General features: G+C 30.9%; 1 protein-coding gene across 1 annotated transcript in view; it reads left to right on the forward strand.

The window, feature by feature from the left end:
- Nucleotides 1-23989, forward strand: part of LOC107449361 (A-type potassium channel modulatory protein KCNIP1) — a 135013-nt gene that overhangs the window by 21138 nt on the left and 89886 nt on the right. The window contains exon 2 of the mRNA XM_087166299.1: nt 19490-19614. Coding sequence (XP_087022425.1) covers nt 19490-19614 — 125 coding nt within the window. The remainder of the gene's footprint in view (nt 1-19489; nt 19615-23989) is intronic.

Here is a 23989-nt window from a genome sequence, read left to right on the forward strand (position 1 = left end):
CTCGCCAGGAGGGAAAGACGTCTGACATTAATTTTTGGACGCTCAAAACACATCTACTTTTATCATCATCTTAAATTTTTTTTTAAAAACAATGAAGTTTTAATCTTTTCGCTTCAGTTTCTTGAGATAATTACATTTAGTACCACAGTTTGCTAAATAACCACACGTGATGTCAAATTAAGTTTTACGTAAGATAATAGCATATGCTCTTATTGTAATTCTAATTCAGGGGCTCTAGCTCTTAGATTGAAAAAAATAATGATTAGTCTCAACTGTCTTAAAAAATCCATGCATTAAAAATTTTTAGTGCTATCCTGAAAAACATTTTTCCAGGACGTCAAAAAATTCAGTTTACAATTGAAATTTCAAAAGTTGAATGAGAAAATGGAATGTCCCATAACAATAATAGTTACAAGTTAAATAGTTACAAGTGCAGTTATTTCAAACAAGTGAACATTTCCATCCTATTCGAAATTGCTTGGAAATGTTATCCTCGAAACCGCTATCAACAAATCGATAGAATGAGCTTAAATAAATAATAATAGTTAAATTGTTTCTCGTTTTAGCTTCCAAGCAATAATATGTTTCGTTCAAACAGATTTCAATTCTGGAAGAACGAAATTATTGAAAAGGTTCATTGGGGCAATGTCATTCTTATTCTCTTATGACGATGCAATTTAGTAAAACTTTTTACTCATAGTTTTTGTAAGAAATATGTTAACCCTCTCTGGGTATTTTTTTTTATCAAAAAAGTTTCAGAAACTACGCATTTTATACAAATTTTTCAAATCAGATGAAGATTTTAAAAATAGCACGGCTACGGAATCTTTCAACAACAAATTTAAATTCTTAGTCTTTGTTGTTCAACAAACTAAAGCAATTTCCTGATAACGAATTATTGTCTAATAATATCTTGCGGGGCCGGGATAGCCTGGTCGGTAGGGCGCTGGGCCCATATCCAAGAGGTCGTGGGTTCGATCCTCGCCGGCCGAAGACTCCCCGTGTAGTAAATGGTGACTGATGCACGTTAAATCTGTCGAGTCTCAAAGTCCTCCATGTTCCCACAACAAATCAATACCTCTGGGGGTACTGATCCAGGAGTTTCCTTGTCTTCTGGATTGGTTCAAAATTACAAGGCTACGGAGTTGAACGTAAGTAGTCGTAAACCCATGAAATTGGGTCGGCTGTTCAACGACGGTTATAAAATAAAATAAAATAATAATATCTTGCCAATTGTGCTAAAGTAGGAAAATAATTTTAACAAAAGTAAATTTTTTTGACATCTTTATTTAAAAGAGTAGATTTACTAAATGTTAACGGTGTAGTATATAAATTTAAACATCAAAATAAAATTGGGGTTCGAATTTGTTCATTAAAAATAAATAAATTAACGAGTGTTAATTTGAAGAAAAACTTTAAGTACTAATAAAAATTAAACAAAATAGATTAGTATATCATAGGAAAAATATCTACTTGGTAGTTTATAAGAAGAGAAAAAAATATAATGAAATAATTCGTTAAATAGCTCTGTGATACGAATTTCGCCCCCGCCCGCCCCGACCACAGTAAAATATCCTCAGTGGTAGATGGATCATGGGTTAGAGTCCCCTTGCGGTCAGGCAAACCGTGGATGGTGGCAAATGAGAGTTAATTCCATAAAAAAAGTCCTCCACGAAGTCCTATTTGATCCAGGAGTTCCCTTGTCTTCTGGATTGGGTTCAAAATTACAAGGCTACGGAGTTGAACATTGAAGTCTATTTTGTCAAGGAATATTATGAATTTCCATTCTAAAACCCTCTTAAGTTGACCAGGGGAAAAAAATCAGAAAATTTTCTGTCATTTTGCTATGTATGTTAAAATTTCACTTGTTTGGTGAAATAGTGTAAAAAGCCAATCCAAACCCTTTTGTGAGTTGACCAGCTGGGGAAACTGTAGGGGGTCAGCTTTTGAACATTTCTTTCATTCAAAACATTGGGCTGATGTAAAGTCTAAACAACAGCGTAATAACAGAATACATATTAAAGTGTTCAAATAATTTTGTTTTTTTAAAGTTCTCAAATTACATGTTTTCGTGTTCTGATAATTTAAGAAATTATTTTTATTAAACACTTCACAAGCATAACTAACGAAATAATTTTTTTTTAAAAGTTAGTTAAATATTAGAATTATATGTAACAAATTGAAGTTCATTCAGGTTTAAACACATTTCTTAAGATATTCATTTGGTTATTTGATAGATAAAATTTTTAAGTCAAGTAAAAAAAAATTTTTAAATATATAGCAACATGATATAGGAAACGAAAAAGTAAACAATGACCCACCCCTCTATAAGTTGCCCACTTGTCTTGACCACTCGTCATATATATATATATATATATATATATATATATATATATATATATATATATATATATATATATATATATATATATATATATATATATATATATATATATATATATACATATATATATATATATATGGGTCATTCTCACAAAAACAGTCATTTTCATGTCCCCAGTATATTTTATGTTTGTTTTACAGCTTACGAAAAAAAAAATTTCAGGGAAAGTGTCCTTCAGAAAGCAACCTAACAAAAGAATAAAAATAAAATTATCAATTTTTATTTTTTATTTATTTTAGGTAATTAAAATATATCAATATGTCATTCCCTTACTTGTCCCCACTGCTGATTTAAGAAAAGAAAAAAATTGTTTCTGAAAAAAAAATTTTTTTTTTACAAATTCGTGTTTTTTATTTCAGAATACTGAAATATAGAATTCAGAAAATAAATTTTAAATTTAATTTCTGTTAGAAATATTAACACAGCACTATTTTAAACATTGTCCCCAGTGTTTCGCGTCATTCCCTCACAACAATGTTCTTATCACCTGCAATCTTCTTAGAATAAAAATATTTTAATAAAAACTTCAGAAGTTAACAACTGGCATCATAGAACAAAATTGTAGTATGTTTCCATCTTCAACTTAAAGAAGCTTTGGTGTGGAATAAATTTGAATGAATCAAACCAGGTAAATTTTTTTACATTTGTCATTCCCTCATGTCATTTTTTAGAGTAAAATAAAATACAATTTCATCGAGAAAGTGGATAATTATATGTTGCTTTCTTGCATGAATATAATTGTATGTGATTGACTTCAGAAATTAATTAGGCCTAACTGTTATTTTTAAATTTTATTGAATTCGTCATTCCCTCACTAGTGTATAAAGTGAGGGAATGTTGAAGTGTAGGTGAAGTGAGGTATTTTTTGTTCAATCATGCCAGCTAATTTTATTTCCCAAACCTGTAAAAACTATTAAATATATAAGACTAAATTATAAAAAATATTAGATATACTTAGTATGTTATCATTTTCAAACTTTAGGTAGATGTAACTTAGATAGAAACATGTATTAAAATAAAATATCATACCCTCACTATTAGTGTCATTCCCTCACTTTTTAAATAGTGAAAATAATTAATTTACTTATTAATTAATTTGAAAAATAAATTAAAAAATTATAAATAATTAATTATTAATTATTATTAATTAATTAATTATAAATTAATTAATTATAAATTAATTATTTAAAAAATTAATTAATTTAAATCGTAAGTATGAGTTACAGGATATATACTTTTTTTATAATGCCATTACATATTTCTATTAATATAAAAAGTTTCAGAGCCTTTTATTCACTTTACTTTTTTGGGATTTTATGAACAGAAAAATGACAGTTTTCGTGAGAATGACCCATATATACATTTATATATATATATACATTTATATATATATATATATATATATATATATATATATATATATATATATATATATATATATATATATATATATATATATATATATATATATATATATATATATATATATGTATATATATATATATATATATATATACATATATGTATATATATATATATATATATATATACATATATATATATACATATACATATATATACACATATATATATATACACATATATAAATATACATATATACACATATATAAATATACATATATACACATATATAAATATACATATATATATATATATATATATATATATATATATATATATATATATATATATATATATATATATATATATATATATATATAAATAGGTGCTTTGATCAGCTAAATGATGTAAATGTTTCGTCCAACATTAATTTTTTATACCAAAATTAAATGTGTGGGGAAAGAAAACCTTTCTCTCTCTGAAAATGTAAAATATAATGTTGAAAATGTCTACACCTATTCCGATAAGTAATTCGTGTACTGTATCAATCTTCCGCTTTTCTATTAATTCAGGACATCATAAAACATCACCACTATAGAAAACCTAACCAATCTAAAAGATAGAAGGAAAAAAAAGAAAGAAAGAAAATCCCGTAAAAAAAAAACCTAAATTACAAATTTTGATGAATCTGAAGGGAAAAAAAAAAGAAATTAATACTTAGGAATATGTATATTTAGTTATTCATAAATCATTTTTCCCATTCATGCGTTCAGGACAGGCTGGATTAAAGTATCGGGAAAATTCTCTCAAAATTCAATATTGAATAATTTATTGGAAAAGATTAAAAAATAAAAAAATAAAGAAATTTATAGGCAACTTTAACGTAAATCCTGGAAATCTAAGATTAAGTAAGGATTTAACAAAATAAAAAGAAGTTTCCCTTTGATAGTAATTAATGAATTGAACGGAAAGCTTTTTATCTTTTCGATTAGAAACACTTTTTTTTCCTATAATATAGCTTTTGCCTTCTAGTAAAAACAATGGAAAAAACTTCCGAAAAACAGAAATCTTAGTGTTTAGTATATTTTATTTTATAACCGTCGTTGAACAGCCGACACAATTTTTGGGTTTACGACAACTAATTTTCAACTCCGTAGCCTTGTCATTTTTAACATATTTCGGAAGACAAGGGAACTCTTGAGTCAAGTATTGGGAGCAATGTGCCTTCGTGGAGGACTTTTTGGTGGAATTAACCCGCATTTGCGTTGCATGGAGAGGAAAATCACGAAAACTTCGCTCGGTTAGCCGGACGGCAATGGGACTCTAACTAATGATCCGTCTACCATTGGATATTTTACTATTATTATTGGATATTTATTTGGAGGATATTTTACGTCAGCACTGTGGTCCATGCAAGTCGTATGCTGGATTCGTATCGACCAGCCATCGTTGGGATTCGAACCCAGTTCACCTCATTGGAAGGCGAGCGCTCTATCCCCTGTACCATCACGGCTCTAGAGTTTAACATAACATCTTATGTTCTAACTTAGGTAAATTATAAACTTTAAACAAAGTTGTATTAATTTTAATAAACTTAAGTAATAAAAATTAGAGGCCTATCAGTTTGATAAAATTGTGTACTTAACCTTTAAAGGATAGTACAGTCGCTGGCCATATTATAAGACACACTATAAGATTCTAAATTAGTAAAATTATAAACATCAGGTGATGCAGCTGTATTAGTTTTTAGATGAAACCGGTTTGCATTTGTTTACAATCGTGTATCAATGGGTTAACATTGTAACGCAATACGCTAAAAATAAATACAAATGGGAAGTATATAAAAAATCTTCGGAATAAAAACCCATTACATGTATGTTTAGATATAAAAATATTGCATAGAAACTCGTGCAAATCATGTCATTACTAAAAAACTACATATTGCGTCAAATAATTTGATCTAATTATTATAAAATATACTAATATAATTTTTGACATAATAAATATTCTATATTTATATAATATATCGTCTAATTTATCCAATCGTCAAATTTATATTATATATCGTCCAATTTAACCAATTGATACACGAACGTAAACAAGTGCAAACCGGTTTCAGTAGCGTAAAAACAATATAGCTGTATAGTATGACCTGATAATTAAGATTTTACATGGAATCTTATAGTGCGTCTAATAATTATAACAGGGACCGTACATGGTTATATCCGTTCATGTAAGACCCTTGTTATCACTTATATTAGGCTTCTTGTATTATGCTCCTATATCAGATACCTATTAACACAACAATAGTAGTAATTATTAACACAATTAATTAAACACTGGCATCAATGATGTATAGCGATATTTTACGGTCTTTCTAAACGGATAGGAAAAGAAAAATATTTAGCCTTAGTTTAAATAACTAAACTTACTTTAAAAAATACTAATAATACATTTATAAAAATACTTTTAGATAAAAATACTTTTTTTTAAAACTAATTTTTTAAAAAAAACTAAAGGCCTATAATGCTAGAGATTTAACAAATTATAAAAAAAATTTTTTTTTAACTGAATTAAACCTAGGAAATTGTTACAAATTTATTAAAATCATAAAATTTTTCATTATTTAAGAAAATTATTTTTAATTAGACCCATTTTTTTAATTTTCTAAAATTTTTAATGCGCTTCTTAGAAAATTTATTTAATTTTAGCATAATTGAACATTTTAATTCATTTGTCGAATGAGCATTTTAGTATATTTATTAAATGAACATTTTTTTATGCATATCAAGTGCAAATTTCAATAGATTCATCCCTAAAAATTCAAAAGTGATTAACTAAAAAAAAGTTCAAAAAATCTGCTCCTTAAAATTAACCTAATATAGAAACACTTTGAAAATAACTGTTTTCTTTTAACAACAATTAAAGTAAAAGTTTTTTTACTTAAATTTCGTTGTTTGTTTTTTTTTTTTGAAGAAAAGGAAAAAGCTTGAAATAAACAGAACACTATTACGTGGAGGGCTATTAAATATATTTAAAATCACCTGGTGTCACATAAAAAGCGTTAAAGCCAAAGGAAATATTTATAAGGGTCATGAATATTCATGGAGTCAAGGAATATTAAGAGAGAGAAAAAAGTATGTTTCATTTTCAGCAGTTTCTGTTCGACATAATTCATTTTAGTGTTTATGGCACATCATTATCGTTATCAGGATATAACGTACTGTATAAATAATTGCAAATTAGATACTAACTGATTCTTAGTGATTTCCTGATTTACTTGTCACGTTAAAATTTAAGGTAAAAAAGAGTATCTTTTACATATTGAATGAATAAAAATGATGGGTTTTACTAAAAATAAAATAATCCTCTTGTTCTCTTCACGAGCGCAACATTAATTCAATTTTACATCAAAATTATAAACCTTAAGTTGTTTTATTGCACTAATACAGATTTGGTACCACAGTATGTTCAGTTACCACAGAAAATTCAACACTTTTGAATTTCTATAAAAACTCGAAAAATGTTTTGCGACTTAGAGAATAGTGTAATGAGTTAGCAATACTTAACAATTGTGTATTCAGTATTTTAATTGGAAAACGAGACAGTTTTACTTATAATAAAAAGGAAAAATTTACTGTTTTTTGTAAAACGGTTAATAAGTTATATACCATTTCAAATAAGTATATAATAAAAAGTTATAAATGTTTCATAAAATGCAAGTGGGATTATTTTATGATAAAAGTACCTTTAGTTTTGAGTCTTTAATTTGGAATAATAATCAAAATGTAATAACTGAGATAATAACTGGAGTAATAATCAAAATGTAAGAGAAAAATACAAAAAAAATAAATAAATAATAAGTTACTATTATTTGCTATTCAATAAGACTTAAAGAAATATTTTATGGGCAAAAAATACCTTAATAACTTTTTTTTAAATAACCGTCGTTGAACAGCCGACCCAATTTTTGAGTTTACGAATACTAAAGTTCAAATCCGTAGCCTTGTCATTTTGAACTCAATCCAGAAGACGAGGAAACTCCTGGATCAAGTATTGGGAGAAATTTGCGTTACATGGAGAGGAAGACCATGAGAACCTCCCACGGTTAGCCTGACGGCAAGGGGACTCTAATCCATGATCTGTTAACTACTGAGTATATTTCACGTCTGCACTGTGGTCGGTGCAAGTCGGATGCGGAATTCGTATGAACCAGCCATTGCCGGGATCGAACCTGGTTCACCTTATTGGAAGGCGGACGCTCTATCCCCTGAGCCATCGTGCCTCAACCTTTATAATTTGCACTGAATTTAGGCTTATGAAAACCAAAGAAATGCAGATCTTTTTTTTTGCCAATAAGAATTTACTGAAACAAGGAAAAACGAATTTAGACTAACATATTTTTATTTTAATAATTTAATAATTAATTTAATTAATTTCTCATTAGAAGTACGCCAAGATGACATAAGAAAACTAACTTGAGCTAAAACAATAATTTATTTCTTTACATATAAAAAAGGACTCTTCAATTTCAGAAAATCATATTTGATATGATATAAATGATGAAGTACAATTTTTATTGGCACACTGTAAACAAATGGATACTCGAAACGAATGACATTTTCTTCATATTTAACTTGAGAAACGGTCCAATAAAAAGTTCTAAACTACATATATCATCTTGTCGTGAAGAATTAACTGAGTTTTAGAACGGAAAAATAACTTAAATATTTTAAAAGGCATTAATCTTTTTTTAAAAATCAATTCGCCAATTCCTCGACATTTTCTCCTCTCGAGGAAAATTATAAATATCACTGCCTTATTCTCAGTTAAATTCCATCATAATTAGCAAACAAAACACTGCTTTCTTCCCACTCAGGCATGCATGTATGTCTGAATATTGCAACTAAAAACTTTTTGCATAATTTTTTTTTGCATTAAATGCTGGCAAATGTAATTTAAATATTTGATTATAAGCTTTTCAATTTCATCAAAATTTAGCACTATAAACATTTTCAAAATAACATTCTTTTACAGGACTATTCTCATTGCTTCTATTTCAAAACGAATCCAAAAATTTCACAAATCAGATTTGAAAGCTCACTTTCAAAACTGATTTGTGAAATGGGATACCTGTGAGTGACGTCGTGTGGGTATCTCGATCCTGATTGGTTGTTGAAACGTGGCATTTGCTTACGTCAGCAACTGTTCTTTCCATTCTATTTCAAGCAAGCCAAGTCCGTCAACTTACAATTATTTTAAGTGGCCCTACCTACATTCTTTTCTATCACAAAGATTTCAATTCTTTCGTAATATATTTACACAAATACTTAACACAAAGGTAGGCACGAAGCCATGTTAAACATGAACAAACTTATTAAGCATCAAAGTTGAAAGGTACACAAAACAAATATATGTAACGTTAACAATAAAATACGCAAACAAATAATAAATCCAAGTTAAATAAAAGACGAAAAAGAATTATATTTCAACAAAATCGGAGAGCGATTCGGAGAGCTGGCTATGTATTCAATTAACTTACAGTTAATTGACATTCTAAGTTATGTAGAGAAACTTAGCACAACTTTAATACCCCATTTTGCTGATAAAGATAAGCTGGCACTGGCATCATAGGTCACATGTGTGGGTATGGCTTGTCTTCTTTTTGGAGTGCGAGTACCCAATCGATATTTCTGTCTGAATGAAAATCCCCCCCTCCCTAGAACTAAGCAGAGATTTATTTTTACTCGGTAAAAACTAATAGACAAATAAATAAAAAAAGAAATAATGAATAGAAGAAAAAATTGGTTTGAAATCTTTTTCAAATATTTTCAATGTTATTTTTATTACAGCAAATCAAATATTTCGGGAGGGGGGCACCGTCCCCCCCCATTCTCCACCAACTACAGCACTGAGCATTATCGGTAGCCGATGGTGACCTCAGTAAGCTAGAGTCTGGTGTTGTTCTCACGTGTTTGCGCCCTTGGTTTCGGCTGTCTCCCTGAAGTAAAAATGGATTTTAAAAACTGTTTTCACAAATCAGAGAAATGTCAACTTATTTTTCCACTAAACCTTTTAAAATTGTAATCTATTTTTTGGGAAATATGTACCCATTAATAGAATTGACATTTATATTTTTGCATTAGGTGTTTAGAATAATTCGTTCTTCTTAAAGAGGACCGCTCCCAACCGAACTCAACTGTCGAATTGGTAGAGACGGGGAGAAAAAATCAAGACAGGCTTTTATTTTTCTATGTTTCATTTTCACCGATATAAACTGATAGATATAAATAAAATGATGATGGATGTTTACTCTATTTGGCAGTGTGTTTTGAAACTTGTAAAATATAAAACCTCCACCCAACTACAATTTGAGATATTCGACGATTTTTCGACAAAATCGTACTAATATCATTGCGCAATCAACAGTGTCTTATAGATAATTAAAGAGTGTTGACGAGTTTTAGATTTTTTGATAAGTATCTTTGATTTTATTCAATTAATGTTAAACGAATTTTTCACAGTCGTCCAAATCAGTTTTCATTATTTTAAACTGAAACAAAATTAGATTTTTAAAAAAAATTGAGATCAAATTACTGCACGTTTCTGAGTATTTTTGAGGAAAATTGAAGTTTGAGAAAAAATTAATAGAAGCGCTGCTTACAAATGATCAAGCACTGCTAACGTAAACTTGTAAAGCTAACACTTTATTTTCTACATCTATTGAAAGGTATTGTGCCGTCTAATAATATCATCAAGAGTTTGATCTGTACAAAACAACTGAAAAACAAAACGCAAATTAAAATTTTAATCCGAAATTCCACCTTTTTAACTTTTTATTCTTTGCTTATTGTAACTCATTTTTATAATTTTGATTAAAAACAAGTTTAGTGATGTTTTGAAAAAGGGATTTCTTTTTATTTATTTGTTTTAAAATCAGACATGTCATAACCTGCAGCACGCGCTGGTGGGTTTCTGCAACCAGGAATGGGATTAGTATATTCTTTTAAAAACATGAAACATTTCAGATTCTATTAAAAATTGTCTTATAAAGCTAACACTTTATTTTCTACTTTTATTGAAAGGTATTGCGTTGCCTAATAATAAAAAAATATCAACAAAAGTTTATTCAGTACGGAACAATATCAAGAAAATACAAAATTTAAAACTGAAATCCAAAATGGCGAGGGCCTCTTAAGCATTAAAGCCTTCTCATTCACAGAATCTTAAGCCCTTGCATTAAATCGTTCCAGTTAACAGCGAAAGTGTCTTAAAATTGAGACTGAAAGTGACTTTCAGTTCTTTGTATTTGGGAGATACAGTTAAAAGAATTTTTTCCTTTCCGTCTTCATTAGATTATTACAAAGTAAATAATTGCGAGATAAGGGATTTATTATTATCAATACATCTAGATAGTGGTTTCCTGGAAAAATTCCATTGTATTTGTTTTTTGCTATATATTTCTCCATACCTTTCATGGGAGGCCGGGATAGCCTGGTTGGTAGGGCGCTGGGTCTATGTGCAAGAGTTTGTGGGTTAGATCCCCGCCGGCCGAAGACTCACCGAGTAGTGAATGTTACTGATGCACGTTAAATCTGTCGAGTCTCAAAGTCTTCCATGTACCCATTACAAATCAATAACTCTGGGGGTACTGATCCAGGAGTTCCCTTGTCTTCTTGATTGGTTCAAAATTACAGGGTTACGGAGTTGAACATTAGTGTCGTAAATCCAAAATTGGTCGGCTGTTAAACGACGGATATAATATAATAATAATAATACAATATGCCTTCCATGGAGGCGTGGTGGCTCAGGGAATAGAGCGATCCTCTTCCGATGAGATGAACTGGGTTCGAATCCCAGCGATGGCTGGTCGATACGAATTTCTCATTCGCTTCACACCGACCACAATGCTGTCATGAAAATATACTCAATGGTAGACGGATGATGCAACCAGGGTAACCGTGGGAGGTTTTCGTGGTTTTCTACTCCATGTAACGCAAATGCGGATTAGTTCCATCAAAAAGCCCACCACGAAGGCAAATTTCTTCCAATACTTGATTCAGGCGCTCCCTTGTCTTCGGGATTATGTTCAAAATTTCAAGGCTAGGGAGCATTAGGGAGTTGAACATTAGTATTCATAAATCTTAAATTGGGTCGGCTGTTCAACGAAGGTTATAAAATATAAAAATATACTTCCCATGAATTTCTGTTGTAAAATTTATTTGCAGGCATGTTTAAAGAGTGCAAATCGTATTGCAAACCTCATCGAATAAAGGTCTTCATACTACTGGATACTACTCCATGCATCGAAAAAAAAAAACATTTTTATAATTGTTCATGTGTATAAATATTATTTCTCTTGAACTAGTTTATGAACATAGATTTTTGGTCAAAATTCTCTGTGCTTATTATGTTTAAAATTTACATGCTAAGGAAATAATATAGTATGTGAATATTTTTTGAGTTTTGTGAAGGGGGGAAAGAGCTTCGAAACGGGAGAGGGGGTGAAACAGCCAAAAGAAATCTGAAACCACAGATCTCTTGTCTAATCGTTGTATATAGTTTTAGTTTTTTTTTGGGAGGGGTGAACAAAAACCCCTACGAAATTCTACATTACTTGATTAATGAGCTATTGTACGACAAGGTGGATGAGTAGAATATAGTTAGAATATATATATATATATATATATATATATATATATATATATATATATATATATATATATATATATATATATATATATATATATATATATATATATATATATAAATGTATGTAAATGTATGTAAATGTAGTAAAAAAGTATGCAGGAATAATTGACATTACATTGAAGCTATAAATAGTCACCTTCGGAATTTAACGATAGAAGAACATGAGACTGAAAACCTCAGACTGTTTGATTTTTGGAAGAGAAAGAGTTAAATAAAGATCACGTTCAAGTTTCATTAAGTGCACCAAACTGGTTTTGATTATTTTAATCCTATATTTCTCCCGAATGATACCACAGAGTTCGACTACATTTTTGATTCTTCTTCATTCAAATATTACTTTAGTATTAAATAAGATTAAGAGGATGCGATCTGAAAAAAAAAATTTCATTAGAAGTTCCGTGCGATCTTTGTAAATAGATGAAACATCTTAAGTTCACGCGATTTCCTCCTTTTCCACACTTTCCCACTACACGTTGCCATGGTTTTCCGCAAATCTTGCTTTTTCCCCCCATTTCAGCACAATTCAGTAAGATACTGGAATAAACTTACGTGGAGAAAAAAAAAGCAAAACTCGTTGAAACCATGGTAACGGAGAGAAGAAGTGAGGAGAGTTGAGAAATCGTGTAACCTTGCAACGCGTATTCTATTCATGTACACTATATTACATTAGAAAAATTAGGAAGGAAAACAATTAGCTAATGAAAATAACATGACAACATTGCCAAGACAATAAAAAAAATTTCAACTTGAAGCTACACGCGTATAATAAATAATAGTAATGAACTGAAACTGTAAGATATTCATCGATTAATAACTTAATTCACTTCAAAAATACATTAATAAGAAATATATATTCAGCTCCTGTTTTTGAGAGCTTAAAACACGCCGACTGTTTTTTTTATCTATTTATATATTTTTGAAGCGAATGAAGTTATTAATCAAGTTATAATAGTTATAGTTAAGAACAACAATACTTTCAAATTAATTCAATTACTCCAAGAACTATTATACTCCTAACTACAATAAATATAATAAATGATAAATACATTTACGAACATAACTACTTACACTTTAATTCGATTACTGAAATATTAAATATATTCTTTACCTTTATTAAATATAATAAAGATATATAAAGAGAGATATACTTAAGACTAAAAGTACTTTAATTCGGTTATAAAACGAATAATTATATTCTTAACTTCATTAACTGCCGCCATGTCTTTGAAATTTAAATAAAAATGAAATTCAATAGTTTAAAAGTACTATATATATTTATTACAGTTTTTGTTAAGTATATATTTAACTTACAGCTATTTAAATAAACAACCAACTGAAATGGAGGAGCTTAAATTTCATTATTTAAATTAGATGGGGTCCTCCCACGCGTTCTATCACACCCACTTACTTCCTTTAAAATAATCGTTTTAATAAAAGTAAAGAAAGGATAAACTTCGGATCAATTAGTGACTTTGAGGATCGTTTCTCTGGGATTATATTTTTATGATGTCATTTTTTTTTCTTTTTCTTTTACACGTTTTACATTTTTTTCTTTCTTTTTCTTTTTATGTTTGTAAGAAAAACCGGGGTGCAAAGTGACAGCATATTGTAAAGACAATCATTTTAAATTTATCTCCTCTTTTTTTACTGTCAACGAAATGAGTTGGCTTTCAGCCAAAATCTATTGTTTTTTAATCTTATTTACAGGAATAAAGGAAAAATACTCGTTCCTAAACTTTTTTTATTTCTTTTTTTAAATCTACTTTTACAATAATTACAGGTTTTTTGAAACATTTTATATTCTCGGTACATAAATCTTGAGTATAATAGCCTGGATAGTTTAATGTTTTTTAAACAAAAATATATTCATAAATAAACAAAAAAAAATTTTAAAAAGATTAAAAAAAAAACATTTTCCACATGAAGAGGATAAGAGATAAGATTCCGTCCAGGCGACATAATGTACAATATTGTTTTATCTGACTTTTTATTTTATTTTAACGAAAAAAAAAATTTTAAAATTTTTTTAATAAAAACTGGAAATGGTATTTCATGTTTTCAAAAGAATATACTAATCGCATGATTGGTAGCAGAAACCAACAGCGAGCTGTAGGTTATCACAACTCTCATTTTAAAATAAATAAATAATCACACTTAAGGCGCTTTTTAAAAAAATCACTAAACTTTTTTCCGCCTCAGGAGAGAAGGCGTTTGTCTTCCAATGAGGTGAACCGGGTTCGAATCCCAACTATTGCTGGTCGATACGAATTCCGCATCCGTTTTGCAGCAACCACAGTACTGACGTAAAATATCCACAGTGGTAGGCGAATCATGGGTTATAGTCCCTTTGCAGTCAGGCTAACAGTGAGAGGTTCTCGTTGTCCTCCTATCCATGCAACGCCAATGCGGGTTAATTCCATCAAAATGTCCTCCACGAAGGCAGATTTATCCCAATACTTGATCCAGGAGTTCTCTTGTCTTCTGGATTGGGTTCAAAATTACAAGACTACGGAGTCGTAAACCCAAAATTGGGTCGGCAGTTCAACGACGGTTATAAAATAAAATACAATCTTCAGATACAATTTCAAATTATTTTCAAGCAAATATATAGATTGGGGAATGCAGATTAATCTGTCACAGGAAGAAACACAAACGTTATCGAAGTCTATCGCATCACGAGTGAAAATTGCGTGACGCACTTCATCAGAATTCGTTTGATTGGCTGATGAAATTCGGAGGTGTTTCGTATAATCAGCATATCAGCTCCTGTCTCCAGTAATCCTTCGGTAGTCAAATAGTTAAGGTATTTGTTAGTCCCACTTTCCTATACTATTATCCATAAGATTAAAGAGCGTTTGAATTTCTATTATTAATTATTATTTTTAATTATTATTAATTATTATTTATTTTCTTTTCAATTATTATTATTGACAAATATTATTTTTGGTGAGAGGGGGTGAGCTGGGGCTGTACCTTTAGTAATTAACAAAACAACTTATTTCGATTTGGAAAAGATAAAAAAAAAATTTTAGCTTCATAAATATTTGACCTTTCGTATTCACTAATAGGTAAAATAAATGACTATATGCTCAACATTTGTTCAACTTAACATCAAAGGAACGAAATTTCTTTAATAAATTTTTAAACGTCAATAAAAGAGAAAAAATCTAATTTTTATGCAACCTTACATTAAATTAACAAGCAGTTTCTATTCTAAAATGAGAGAAACAAGAAAAAATTGGATATTTATCTATTAAAAAAAATATTTCACTTTATTATTTTTTAATCCATTTATTCACATACACAGCTTCCATCTTAACATTTTTTTGCCCATTTTCTTCAACAAAATATTTGAACAAATATTGATCGTAATTGTTTTCGCTCGTGTATCAATTGGTTAACGTAGAGCCCCTGAATTAGACAGGCCGACTTATCTATTTTTGGAGCAAAGAGCTAACATAAGCACAATACTAACATAACGTTAACTTGCGAACTTGTTTGCACAAATTGGGTATAATATGAAAAAGACACAACTACTTCCACTTCGAAAATTTTACTAGGAATAACATTTACCTTTTAGCTTAATTAATAAAGTTTTAAATATGTTTACTAAATTCATAAACTTAGATAAAGCAACAAAATAAATTATTTCTAAAGGAACTTAGACTAATACAATTCCAACCTGGCGAGTAGCGACTTATAACAAAACACTTCGTTTCATGTTTATTTGTTGCTAGAAATCAGGTTCGCAGAAAATGCTTTTTACTAGTTAAATTTAGTAGGAATAACACTATCTGTGACGTAGGCTATAGTATACCCAATATTGCTCGATAGGTCAGCTCTGATAGTATAGGAGCCTTAGGTCAACGTAGTAATGCAATACGTTAAAAATCAATACAAATAGGAAATGTATAAAAATTCTCCTGAATATAAACCCATTACATGCATGTTTAAATATAAGAGTATAGCCTATATACCAGTGCGAAACATGCAATTATTAAAAAACTACAGTGCTTCGAATAATTTGATCTAATTATTATAATATACTAATATAATACCTGAACTTATAAATACTCTATATTTATATAATACATCGTCTAATTTATCCAATCATCTAATTTACATTACTTGTCGTCTAATTTAACCGACTGATACGCGAACGTAAACAAGTGCAAACCGGTTTCAGTCACGTAAAAACAATAAAGCTGTCGAGTATCACCTGATATGTAAGATTTTACATAAATCTCTTAGTGCGTCTGTAGGTTAACCATACCATTGAAGAAAAGAATCGAGCAAATAATAAAAAAAAACTTTTTTTTTTCTTTTTTTATTTAAACTAAAGTTTTAGTACAAGACTATCTATCAAAATTTATATTTTTCCCCCGGCAAAAACTGAAATATTTTTGTTTTGCGTAACTAAAATTAATGATGATCTCTCAAAAACACGCAATATTTCTCTGATCAACAGAGTGCTGATGACAAATCAGCCATCAGAATGAAAAATCTACCTCCCAAGAGAAGGATTTATTGCAGGAGATAAAAAAGGTTAACCTGTTTTTCGCTTCTCCTTCCTTAACACCCTTTACTTTTATTGGGTGAGAAATTCGATTGATCAAGCCGACGATTGGATTGTTTACTAGAAATGATAGTAACTTTCCAGCATTACTCACTGTTAGTCGATCTTACGGTTGAGATCACTTTCTATGGGGCTATTTGTATTTCGGAAGCTTCTCGACATTTCTGAAGGTGTCTCAGTTTTCCATTGTTGTCAATACATTTTTATTGGCTGGAAAATCACATGGTAGGATACAGTTTTCCCACATTATTTTTAATATTTATTTGGTTGTCATTGGCATAAAATTGATATAAATCATTGTTTTCCTATAAATATTTTTGTTTCCCATAATTTAAAGGTCAAAATTACCTGTACTGTTATTATTACGATTTTGATTTCGCTTGATTTCTAAATTAAGAGTTTTGGAGGATCGTTTTTATTGTTATTATTATTAGAATAATGTAATTCTACATTACATTTTAAGATAAAGTTATTTTAATCCGTTTTTGATCCAATTAACCGTTTTACAATTCTTATTTTTTGGTGCAAATGACATTAATATACTATTATAAATTAGGGTTAAGGAGATTCGTTAAATGATTTAGAAACTTAACTTTCAGCTTAGTGCACAAAATGAAGAATGCAAAAATTGTATTTAAAATTACTTCCGGTAAGCAAAAATATTAAATTTCAGTTGTGAATTCATCAAATTAGTTATGACAATTTATTTTTAATTTTACATATTATTTCAAGAAATGATTACTTCGAAAAATTATTTATGTTCACTTATACACCGAAGAGCCATTACATTATTAACACCCTACTAATAACATGTAAGACCGCCTTTAGCCCTCAAAACTGCTAGCACCCGCTGTAGCATTGATTCCACAAGGTGCTGATAGGTAGTTTGAGGTATCTGGTACCAAGCGCTCACCAACTGGTCCTGCAATTCCCTCACATTGCAAGGGAATAGCGTGGCAGCACGAATTTGGTTTTCCAAGTAGGACCAGAAATGCTTTATTGGATTAAAGTCAGGTGAATATGGGGGCCAAGACATGACTTGAAAGTCGCTGGAATGTTCCTCGACGATTTGACCCTTATGACATGGTGCATTATCCTGTTGGTAAACACCATCCCTCGCAGGAAAAACTGTTGCCATGAATGGGTGAACCTGCTCTGCAACTATGTTCAAGTAGCTTACAGAAATTAGGGTTTGTTCTATGAGGATTATGGGACCTAATGTGCCCCATGAAAACATTGTTCCTGGGCGAGCCCATTGTTATAGATGGAGGGTGGACATAATGTAATGACTCTTTGGTGTAGATCTTAATAGTATCATAAGGGAAATATTTGGACGCGGGAAGTGGAGGAACAAGTGTTCTTTTCAGTACATATATTTTTAATTGAATAATTGCAACTGTTTTATGCCAAGAAACAGTAATTATTGCCAAGCAATCATTGGGGTTGATGAGCGGCAGCGAGCAGGGGGCTTAGCTAAACCAATGCTTAACTAGCTTGTTAAACTAATTAAAAAAATGATTAATTAATTAAATAAAATGATACACGCAGATTGACTTATGATCTTTTCGAATTTTCAATCACTAAGATGCAATCTTAATGATCCAAAAGGTACACCCTGAATATTCGAATTAATACAGTCAAACCCCTTTATAGTGAACATGCTTTATAGTGAACTCCCGGTTATAGTGAACGAAATGTTCGCTCCCGTGCCATGCTATACACGTATAATATAATTTTTTGTGGATATTGTGAACCGAAAGAAGTGAGGAAATTCGATATAACGAACTTTTTTCTGTCTTCAACTGATTTTTTTTCTTCATTTTTAGGTAATTTTGAAATTTCTAAAATTTCTACATAAAATACACATACCGATTTTTAAAACCATCTATTGAGTGGAATATAGCCATAAGCATTTTTTCTTGTTTGCTTCCTCTATCTCAATTTCCCATCTCTAAATTTTTTGTACGCAATACGAAGAGTAATAAAAAATAAAAGTAAGCACATTTTGTTTAATACATATTGTTTTTTAAACCTTTTTGTACTTCTTTTTATGATTAATTTATTTAAATAATGTGAAATAAAAGGGAACAGTTTGGAAAAATGAGTTAAAATTGTTTGCAGTACGGATATAGTAAACTCCCGGTTATAGTGAACCAAATTTTTGGTCACTATAGCGGGGTTTGACTGTATTTTGAATTACAAAATAAAATAAATTGTAGCCAGTACTTAGCAAACACATGCACTTGTGTCTCGAATTTATTCTACATCTTCAGATTCGTGAATATTGTTCCAATGAGGATCCAAGTTATTTCGCTGCTATCTAACAACTATCTTTTTTCAACTAAAGCAACTTTTGCTATCATTTGTTTCACGATCAATTTTTTTTTCTGAGTTAATTCATACTAAATATAAGACCTCTTTATATTTATTTCCAGACGTGAGCTATGAGGACTTTGATCCGGCAGCTCCCCGCTACAGACCACTGAGAATCAACGCTCTCTGCAGATTGACCAGTTTCACGAAATCAGAAATCAAGCTCATGTACCAGGGTTTTAAACAGGTATTATCTCCTTTTCAATATCTTTTAATGATTGTCTGTAATATGCATGTCCTTTAAGAGAAAAACCTATACACATGGAGGTCAAAGTTTAAATAAGAATCAAATTATAAGATACTATCAATCATAATTTCCTGCGAAAAGATTAGACAGAAAAGTTTAAAATCACCAAGAAAAAAATATTTTTTGTCTGTAATGTGTTCGACTCTCAATAAAGTTTATTTTCAATTAAACTGGTTTTAGATAACTTCAATTCCTCATTTTCTTAGTAACCTCGATAATGATTCGTCAGAATTTGGGAAAAAAATTTCTGGTATAAACAATAGATATGTGGAATAATAATGTTTCCATTAGGGTTTATAGAGTGCGGCAGGAATAGTGTACCCAGAGATTGCATAAAACTTATAAATATGACAGCGTTTAAACTGAATATGAATTTATACAGAAATGGATGAGCTCCATTATAGAACAATAGTGCCTTTTTTAGAGGTAAAAAGTTATCGCGCCGACAGAGTGTTGTGCAGAAGCCAGGCATCGTAGCTCTTCGATTGCCTTTAATCACTTCTCCAGTAACGGCAATGGTGTAATTGGGGATTTTGTGTAAGTATTGACACGATTTGTTTAAAGTCTTTCACCTTATTGAGAGCTTTTGTCTGAGAGGTCAGCTTTCATTAAACGATAAGTTTTACTCGTACACTTACGTTCTGCCACTAAAAACCATCCCTCTACGCTTTATTCTGTTCTGAACGCATTCATCTTTACCACGACTTTGTATTCACTTTGGATGCTCCCATGTGATTAATAAGTTATGCAATCTGCGATGCACTTCAGTGAAGAGTCACTCTGAATGATAACGCTACTATCGCTACTCAATTTCTGACGTTATCACACTTGCCTTCGTTTCGTTTCATTTGGGCAACCTTCATATCAATTTAAGACCCGGAACATAATACCGTATTTTATATTTTACAAGGGTTTTTAAAATACAATAAAAGTCCGTTATAACGACAATTTGCATTTGAAGACGGAATTCTTGTTATGGTCTTCCTGTTGTTCTAAACAAATACACATATTTAATATTTAATCAGTAATTAATGGAAAAGAAAAAAAATGAAATGGACGCATTTCTCTCTTTTGTTTTGAGCAACTATTCTGATTTAAAACGTACGTCTAGAGTAGACAGCCTTTGCGTACAGGACTGGATTGGAACTTTTTGAGAGAAAAAAAATGGCCTTAGGTATATAGCTTTTGACGTCATCGACAATCCTCTGAATATTGATTTTAATCGTTAACTCTTAAAAAGGGAAATGAGGGGGCATGTCGTCAACAAAAGACTCATTCTTTTGAATTGTGCAGTATGATTTTTAATGATCAAAAAATAATTTTTCTTTTGTACGGAGGATGATAACTTAGCCGGTGGTCGCCCTCACTTTCAAATAATAAATATATATTTTCTGTAATATTGCTCACTCGATCAATAGAAAAAAGAGAGAATACCACTAAAAGATGCAGCAATGGTGATTGGCTAGTCATAACAGATATTTTATGCTCGTTATAAACAAATGATTTCTGTACCTTTTATTATAAGCATTTTGGTGGTGGCTTGCATATGTAGCGTAATATGCCGTATCTGATCAATAAATGCTTTTACTCAATGTATTAAGCGTGGTGTTTACGAAACGATCTATAAAAAAAGTACAATAAAGGAAGACGATGCTAGGATAGCCTGGTTGGTAGGGCACTGGACTCATGTCCAAGAGTTCGTGGGTTCGATCCCAGACGGATGTAGTGCAGTAAATGGTGACTGATGCACGTTAAATCTGTAGAGTCGCAAAGTCCTCCATGATCCCATAACAAATCAATATCTCTGGGGGTACTGCTCCAGGAGTTTCCTTGTCTTCTGGATTGATTCAAAATCACAAGGCTACGGAGTTGAACATTAGTATTTGTAAACCCAAAATTGGGTCGGCTGTTCAACGACGGTTATAAAATATGAAATAGTATAAAGGAAGACGGAGCCGCGATACCTCACGGTATAGAGCGTTCATCTTCCATTGAGGTGAACTGGGTTCGAATCCCAGTCGATACGAATTCCGCATCCGGCTTGCACCGGCCACAGTGCTGATGTGAAATATCCTCAGTGGTAGACTTGCGCAGAGTTCACTTGCCGTTAAGCGTTCGTGGGAGGTTCTCGTGGTCTTCCTCTTTAGTGATATGTCCTCCACGAGGGCAAATTTATCCCAATACTTGATCCAGGAGTTCCCTTGTCTTCTAGATTAGGTTCAAAATTACAAGACTGCGCAGTTGAACATTAGTAGTGCTAAACCCAAAATTGGGTCGGTTGTTGAACGACGGTTATAAAATATAAAGGAAGACGAATAAATTGATCATTTAGATTTTTGCTCCTTTTCATTGCTATTACCATGAAATTGTAGTAGGGAAAAAGTAGTTTATCGTTATAAAATTTTAATCTTTTCAAATGATCCATTCTTTAAATAATTTTCTCATTTCTTTTATTCTTAAGGAGGATCATACAGTGAAAGGCTGTAAAAAAGAAAGATTTTTTGAATGATTTTTGCAATGCTTGTGATTAAATTAACCTAATATACATATTTTTTTGAATTTTTAAATTAGCGATAAATTGCTATTCCAAATAATCATTCAAATAATCATTCAAATCATCCAAATAATCATTCAAATAATCATTCAATCAACAAACGTCGTTAAACTGCTAACCCAATTTTATGGACTTACGACTACTAACGTTCAACTCCGGACGTCTTGTAATTTTGAACCTAATCCAAAAGACAAGGGAACTCCTGGATCGAGTATGGGATAAATTTACCTTCGTGGAGGACTTTTTTGATGGAGCTAACCCGCATTTGCGTTGCATGGAGAGGAAGGTCATGAAAACCCCCCACTGTTAGCCTGACGGCCAGGGGACTCTTATCCATGATCCGTCTACCACTGAGGATATTTCACGTCAGCACTGTGGTCGGTGCAAGCTGGATGGGGAATTCGTATCAACTGGGATTCGAACCCAGGTCGCCTTATTGGAAGGCGAACGCTCTATCCCCTGAGCCATCGCGGCTCATCTAAAAGGTTTTTATATTCGTCGCTGAACAGCCGACCCAATTTTGGGTTTACGACTACTTATGTTCAACTTCGTAGCCTTGTAATTTTGAACAAATCCAGAGGACAAGGAAACTCCTGGATCAGTACCCCCTGAGGTATTGATTTGTAATGAGAACATAGAGGACTTTGCGACTCGAGAGATTCAACCTGCATCAGTCACCATTTACTGCACGGGGAGTCTTCGGCCGTCGGGGATTGAACCCACGAACTCTTGGATATTGGCCCAGTGCCCTACCAACCAGGCTATTTTCTGAAATGCTTACTTTTTTTTTACTGGAACTGAAACCTACCCCCTCTGCCCTAAATGCCCTTCTACACCAGGTTTCCGCCGATCATATCCTGGATTTTCTTGATTTTCTCTGGGAAGACATCTAGTCTACTCCTTTTTTGGTCTTCGATTTCATTCAGGTCAACGGGTTCATGGATCTGGTCTGACTTCGACAGGCCAGATAAGGATAAGCAACAACAACATAACATTTCATTTATATTCATCAAAGATCATTTAATGTCCATCAGAAAATATTGTTGCAGTTTTTCTATTTTCATGACTATAAAAATCTCTAAAATTCCCTATGTGTTAAATATTTAGTATATTATGCAACAATTATCATGAAATCTATATTATTTCGTAAAATCGACTGGATTTTTGTTTCCTATTTATGTTCGCAGTTATGCTTATTATACTCATTTAAAAGCACGAGAGAAAAATTTTATAACCAATTCTTCACTGTAGGTAAAATTTTGTAACTCCCTTCCAACCCCAAAAGAACGGTATTAAAAATCAAATTGAGGTAATAAAATTCTTTTTATAAATTAATCACTATCCCCAAAATATTTTAAGATTACACTGCTATATCCAGTCTCTGACCAAATTCTTAGACGCACTATAAGATTCTATGTAAGATCTTAATTATCAGGTGATACTATACAGCTGTATTGTCTTAACGCGACCGAAACCGGTTAGTACTTGTTTACGTTCGTGTATCAATGGATTAAATTAGACGATATATATGTTACCGTTTATGTATATAATGCAGTTATTTCATGGAATACCTAGTTATTCCATGAAATAACTGATCGTGTCCGTTAAAGTGTGTAATAGGCTATTAATTTGACACTTTAACTAGTTATTCTATGAAATAACTAGGTATTCTATAAATTAACTAATAAGAGACAGTTAAAGTGTAAAATAAACAATTTATCTAAAATGAAATAACTAGGTATTCTATAAATAAACTAATGA

The sequence above is a fragment of the Parasteatoda tepidariorum genome, chromosome 6, assembly GCF_982258835.1.
Source record: "Parasteatoda tepidariorum strain Cologne lab strain chromosome 6, Ptep-v5.0, whole genome shotgun sequence".
NCBI classification, from domain to species: domain Eukaryota; kingdom Metazoa; phylum Arthropoda; class Arachnida; order Araneae; family Theridiidae; genus Parasteatoda; species Parasteatoda tepidariorum.